This window comes from Saccopteryx bilineata, chromosome 4, assembly GCF_036850765.1.
Source record: "Saccopteryx bilineata isolate mSacBil1 chromosome 4, mSacBil1_pri_phased_curated, whole genome shotgun sequence".
Taxonomy (NCBI): domain Eukaryota; kingdom Metazoa; phylum Chordata; class Mammalia; order Chiroptera; family Emballonuridae; genus Saccopteryx; species Saccopteryx bilineata.
In genome coordinates this window covers 146,072,779-146,079,256 of record NC_089493.1, presented here as the reverse complement: position 1 = coordinate 146,079,256, position 6,478 = coordinate 146,072,779, and the positions used below count along the sequence as shown (strand labels likewise).

General features: G+C 43.8%; 1 protein-coding gene across 2 annotated transcripts in view; it reads right to left on the bottom strand.

Moving 5' to 3' along the window:
• Positions 1-1,999: 1,999 nt before the first annotated feature.
• The window catches only part of LOC136333261 (T cell receptor gamma constant 1), a 130,244-nt gene continuing 125,765 nt past the window's right edge, over positions 2,000-6,478 (bottom strand). For both annotated transcript variants that reach the window (XM_066272146.1, XM_066272148.1), the window contains exons 6-8: positions 5,410-5,460; positions 2,413-2,558; positions 2,000-2,209 (exon numbers count right to left, since the gene is read on the bottom strand). In XM_066272146.1, coding sequence (XP_066128243.1) covers positions 2,416-2,558; positions 5,410-5,460 — 194 coding nt within the window. In that variant the 3' untranslated portion in view covers positions 2,000-2,209; positions 2,413-2,415. The remainder of the gene's footprint in view (positions 2,210-2,412; positions 2,559-5,409; positions 5,461-6,478) is intronic.

Sequence of the window (6,478 nt, the reverse complement as noted above, 5' to 3'; positions counted from 1 at the left end):
CTTGACCAGGCAAGCCCAGGGTTTTGAACCAGCAACCTCAGCGTTTCCAGGTTGATGCTTTATCCACTGCGCCACCACAGGTCAGGCCAAACCTGACATTATTTAAGTTGAATACTTTCTTCTAAAGATGGGTAACTTGGGCAAATTAAATGGTCAAAAACAAATGACACCGCTAGTTAGAGCCATTCCAAGTAACTCTGAGTGTGAGGGAACTTCGGTCCAGTGACCCGCCCCCCACACCATGCGGCAGCTGGCTGTGATGAGAAAGCACTGGCCCACCAAAGAGTCACACTGGCCTCCTACCACAGAAATGCCCACTGACATTCCAGAGACTTTCACTCAGTGATCCTGAAGACCTTGGGATGCATTCAGTCTAAGAGAGGAGCTGGTGTGAGAGAAGGAACAGCAGAGAGCGCCGTCAAAGGTCCTGCTCTGCCTGAGACTCTCAGCCCATTTCATTAGGGCTCACAAGAGCAGCTACACATCTAGGACATGTAAAATGAGGCAGGATTTCCACACAGTTGATAATGGGAGCTATTATGCTTCTACCAGAAGATGTAAATGAAGAGAAAGTACTGATGCATCCTCAGGTCCTTAAGGAAATCTCACGGACTCCTTGGAGAGTGTCTATAGTGAAGAATGTGTGTGTTTTCTTTTGTTTTTCTTAGTTGAAAATAGGTAGAAAGGAAGCCACATAATAGTAGGTAACAAACTATGGGCTCTGAGTGTAGAGAGACCTGTGTTCCAATAACTATGAATATGAGCAGGTAATGTAATCTCTCCAGTCTATGAACTGTGGACTCTAACTACCTCTAAGGGCTCCGAGGATTTAATGGGATTGCTGGGTGCATAGCAGAAACTCACTGAGTTCCTATTTGATTCACATAGCCTCTCTGCAGGGTAATAAGGTTAGAGATGAAGGTCAAGGCAAATGTGTGTGTGTGTCTGTGTGATCTATTATTTCTAATGTAGAGCTAATGACAGTAGCTGCTAATGGTGTTGAGGACTTCCATGTCCTAAACATTATTAACTCATCTGATTCACAGGATTCCAGCAGAGCAGGCACTGTAACCTCATTTTACAAATGAAAAAATTGTGGACATACAGAGTTTAGATAGTTTGTCTGTGGTCACATAGACATCAATACTAGATCCAGGATTCAAACCAGGCATTTAGGAATCAGTGGAAAGGTGCTTAACCCCTGCACCTCACTGCCTCCCAGGGCCAGTGCAGTCCTCATGGGTTTATGTGAGCATCAGGAAATCTAAAGCTTGGCAACACTAGTATAGATCTGACCACAAGTCAAACCATGGTGCATATTATACTCTCGCCATTGGAATCTCCCATATCAAGTGAGTATAAACATGATGACTTTTGAAAGAGAGGCCACCTACGCACAGATATTTGGCTCTGACTCCTATTGAAACCAGTGCCTCACCCTGGCCGGTTGGCTCAGCGGTAGAGTGTCGGCCTGGCATGCAGGAGTCCCGGGTTCGAGTCCCGGCTAGGGCACACAGGAGAGGCGCCCATCTGCTTCTCCACCCCTCCCCCTTGCCTTCCTCTCTGTCTCTCTCTTCCCCTACCGCAGCCAAAGCTCCATTGGAGCAAAGATGGCCTGGGCACTGAGGATGGCTCTGTGGCCTCTGCCTCAGGTGCTAGAATGGCTCTGGATGCAACAGAGCGACGCCCCAGAGGGGCAGAGCATCGCACCCTGGTGGGCATGCCGGGTAGATCCCGGTCGGGTGCATGCGGGAGTCTGTCTGACTGCCTCCCCATTTCCAGCTTCGGAAAAATGAAAAAAAAAAAAAAAAAAGAAACCAGTGCCTCAAAGAAAGCATCATGACTACTGATTCAGGGAAAAAAACAGAAAGGGATTATTGACCATTATAGTGATGCTGAATTATCATGCTCTTTCTTATCCGGTATTTTCATTTGGATTAATCAAATTAAAGTACATAGACAAAGTAGACTTTTGATTTAAAATAAAATGTATTGTGCCTCTTGTGAAAACCAAGGTACCAAATTCAAACAGCAGAGAAAGCAGCGTCAGGTGCACTTGGGAAGCTTCGACAGCTCTCCGGGCAGAGAACATGCAGGCCATGCTGGAGCTGCATGCCGACTGCAACAGAAGACAGGGCTATTGGGCTGGCTGGAGGGGCTGATGGGGATCACAGGAAGACTGGTGCCCTGATGCCCTCTGGTCCGGTCCCTGAGTATTGCAGAATTTGTTATTGAGACAGAGTGACATTTTCTTTTGCCCAGAGGGATGAAAACCATTATGCAATAATGACATAATAGAAAATGCACATCTGAACTGAAATAATCCAAACCCAGTCAGAAAGTCCAGCCAGATCCTCTGCAGATATGTTCAGGGACAATAGAAGGAGGAACAGTGACCCTTCTTGCCATCACCTGTTATGAACTCTTTCCAGGGCTGCAGACTGCTGTTCTTCTAAACAAGCAGAAGGAGATGATGGCCAAGTAGACCAGGCTCTTGAGGAGGAGGAGGAGGTAGGTGTAGTAGGCAGAGGTGTTGGTGAGCTGCAGCTGCACTGTATCTAGGAGAAGTCATTTGATTAGTTCTGCCAGTTCTCTTGAAAGGGTTGGAGATATTAATGAAAGGGGAGCACATTATTTACTTCTTATGATCTGCATTGAAGTGACACTTCCACACCACCAAACCCAGCAATAAACAACCATCCACAGTCACCACCACCACCATCACCAGTTAGACAACTTAGAATCGAGCTTGCAGGTCAAGTCAATCAACAACCTCAGCTAAATTCACTTAGAACACTCCATAATGTTAAAAACTACGGTTGTACTTTTAATGAGTAAATCCAAATTGAAAAGAGTATTTGTGGTAAATTACTTTTAGCATTTCTTCATCCCCACCATGTCTCTAATTAATAATAATAGCTAATATTTATGAACTGCTAACCAAATGCTAAACACTCTGAGAGCTTTGATACAAAGCTTTGATCCTACATATTTTTACAATAATGTATGAGATTATTTTAATTCCCATTTTACAAATAAAATGAGGACAGAGAGAGAAGTGATTTTCCTGATATCATGCAGTTAGTAAGTACCAGAAACCAGATTTCAACCCTGGCAGCATCACTTAGAACTCTTTCTTAGTTAATCTGTAATTCCATATCTCCAAGTCAATAAGTAATACCCAGCCATCAAAGCCGTTAAGCATGACTATAATGTAAAATTGTTGATTTAGAAGCATCTGAGTCATTACATGTGCATGCCATATGATTCCTACTAAAGGTAAAATCCATGAAAATTTGCTGGTGTTCACAGTGAGATGTGGCGAGGTTTTTAGAAGAGGGCATTAGGGAAACTGGAAGAAAATGGTTAATTCAAATTCCTTTAATTCTTAAAGGTCACAACACATTCACTTGTCTTTCCTGAACATCACTCATTGTGGCTATGATCCTATAGGGTAATTGTACTTAATATCCTTGGAAATTTTTCAAGAAATATATGATGACAATAAATTATTGACAACAACGGTAATGGGCTTTACTGCTACTCAATGAAACAAAAGACCAAGTCCTTCCCTGTAGAAATTTCTCTTTGACATGTTTTATCTTCATAGAGGCAGAACTACAGAATTATTAGCACTTGTGTAGAAAGGGACCTCAAAGGTGATGTGCTCAGAACACCTTGCTGTTGATCAGGCAAAGCGTTAGCTGAGATCAGATACCTCTGATAGTGGACAGGAAGGACAGAGCAGCAGGACTAGAGCCAATGCTTCTATTGCTTTCTTTGTACACATGTAGGGAGAAAGGGCCGAACAAGGACACATCCTGTGCCAGCTACCTGAGATACTCTTGTGCTAGACATTCCACGTATGTGATTTTATCTCTCAAAAACTGCTTTAAGTGTAATTATTCAAGGTTGGCAGATGAGAAAATTATTTCTCAGAAAATGTAAGTACCTTTATTTATGGAACTAATAATTCAAGGAACTGGGGTTGGAGTCTAGTTTGTGGTACACAGAAGCCCATGCATTGCCCCAATCCTCGCCATATCCGCGCACCCATTGTGTTGTGGCAATGGCTTGGGGCTTTCTTGCTCAATAGCTTGACCCTTAGAGGAAGAACGGAGAACTGAATAAGTGTGTGGACTCTTGATTCACATGGCCTGGGCTGCAACAGCAGATTCATGATGTGGGCATGATGTAAGGGACTTAATTTTAGCTGATTGCTCTCATTCGTAAAATAGGAAAACACATTGGACCACTTTACAGTAGGGTATGAGAATTAAACAGAAAATGCATTGAAAACAAATAATTAATAATTAATACTTAGAACTACATCTTCCCTATAAGAAGTGCTCAGTCAACGTCAGTTCAAGGACCAAAAACGTAGAAAGTCTAGAAGCAACTTGGTAGCATGTGTTCCTAGTCATTGGAAATAAAAGCCATACAAATGAGTAAAGTCATTGTTGACATGATTCTGGGCATGTCACTACGCCCTCTAATTCACAGTCATCTGATACCAAAACCCAGCATTTTCTTTTAATAAGAGAAGGGGAGGTAGAGAGAATGATTCCTGCATGTGCCCTGTCTGGAATTCAGCTGGAAACCCCTGTCTGGGGCTGATGCCCAGATCAACCGAGCTATCCTCAGTGCCTGGAGCTGATGCTTAACCAATTGAGCTACTAGCTGTGATAGGGGTAAAGAGAGAGAAGGGGGAGCAGGAGTGCAAGGGATGCAGATAGTCGCTTCACATGTGCCCTGACAGGGGATCGAATGTCGTACGTCCGCATACTGGGCCATTGCTCTATCCAATGAGCAAACCGGCCTGGGTCAAAACCAACATTTACTGTTTTTTGGTTTTCTTTTTTTTTTGTAACAGAGAGAGCGACAGAGAGAGGGACAGACAGACTGGAAAGGAGAGAGATGAGAAGCATCAATTCTTCATTGTAGTTCCTTCATTATTCATTTATTACTTTCTCATATGTGCATTGACTGGAGGGCTACAGCAGAGTGAGTGACTCTTTGCTCAAGCTTGTCACCTTGGGCTCCAGCCAGCAACCTTGGGCTTCAAGTCAGTGACCTTTAGGCTCAAGCCAGTGATCATGGGGTCATGTCTCTGATTGTATGCTCAAGCCAGGGATCCCACACTCAAGATGATGAACCTGCACTCAAGCCAGCAACCTTGGGGTTTCAAACTTGGGTCCTCTGTGTTCCAGTCTGATTCTTTATCTACTGCACACCACCTGGTCAGGCTAAGATGACTGTTAGGAAATGACAACATATTGTTCCATCTTTTCTTCAGAATACAACCATTTTGATTTTTCTACCTTAAACCAGAGAATTTCAAGCCTTATGTTGACCAAGAGAGGAAAATGTGATAGCATGACATAAAGGCAAACAGCTGTAAAAACTTACCACTTTCATCTTTCAGACAAGCTCTTATTTTAGGATTAATAGCAGCAAACTCTACAAGAAAAAAGGCTACTATTAATGATTTGTTTGTAACTGTCCTTTGACAGTGTGTGTCTATGTGCATTGGAATAGACAGACACATACTTACCTGACAGGTTGATCATAGATGGATAGGTAGGTAGGTAGATAGATACATACATAGATATAGATATAGATATAGATATAGATATAGATATAGATATAGATAGATATAGATAATAGAATTTGCTAACAGAGAGGAGAGAGTAATTGAAAATGTGAGCCCCACAATTTCAGGAACAGTAGCCCAGATTCTATGTAATTCAGCAAATTTAATCCCTACATTGCATTTCTGCACATGAAGATGTTGAAGGTCATAAAAGACACATTTTTTCTTTTAATCATAACTGAAGGGTACTCTTCAAGAGTATCTAGTTTCCTCCTGCATCCATCACAACCAGCTGCCAACTAGCTGTTCAACGAATATTTGTTGAATGAATTAAATATCTCATTTAATTCCCCAATAACATGGAAGTGACTTGTATTTTGGAGGACTCTGTTTACTGATGAAGAAATTATGTTCAGAGAATATTAGTCACTTGCTGAGAGCATATCAGAGACTAGCACAGTCAGCATTCAAAAGATCATTTTGGGAGATTAAATGGAAAAGAACATGTGGAAACTATTCTGTAAAAATAATACCTGGCCCTGGCCGGTTGGCTCAGAGGTAGAGCGTCGGCCTGGCGTGCGGGGGACCCGGATTCGATTCCCGGTCAGGGCACATAGGAGAAGCGCCCATTTGCTTCTCCACCCCCCCCCCCTTCCTTCCTCTCTGTCTCTCTCTTCCCCTCCCGCAGCCAAGGCTCCATTGGAGCCAAGATGGCCCGGGCGCTGGGGATGGCTCCTTGGCCTCTGCCCCAGGCGCTAGAGTGGCTCTGGTCACGGCAGAGCGACGCCCCAGAGGGGGCAGAGCATCGCCCTGGTGGGCAGAGCGTCGCCCCTGGTGGGCGTGCCGGGTGGATCCCGGTCGGGCGCATGCGGGAGTCTGTCTGAC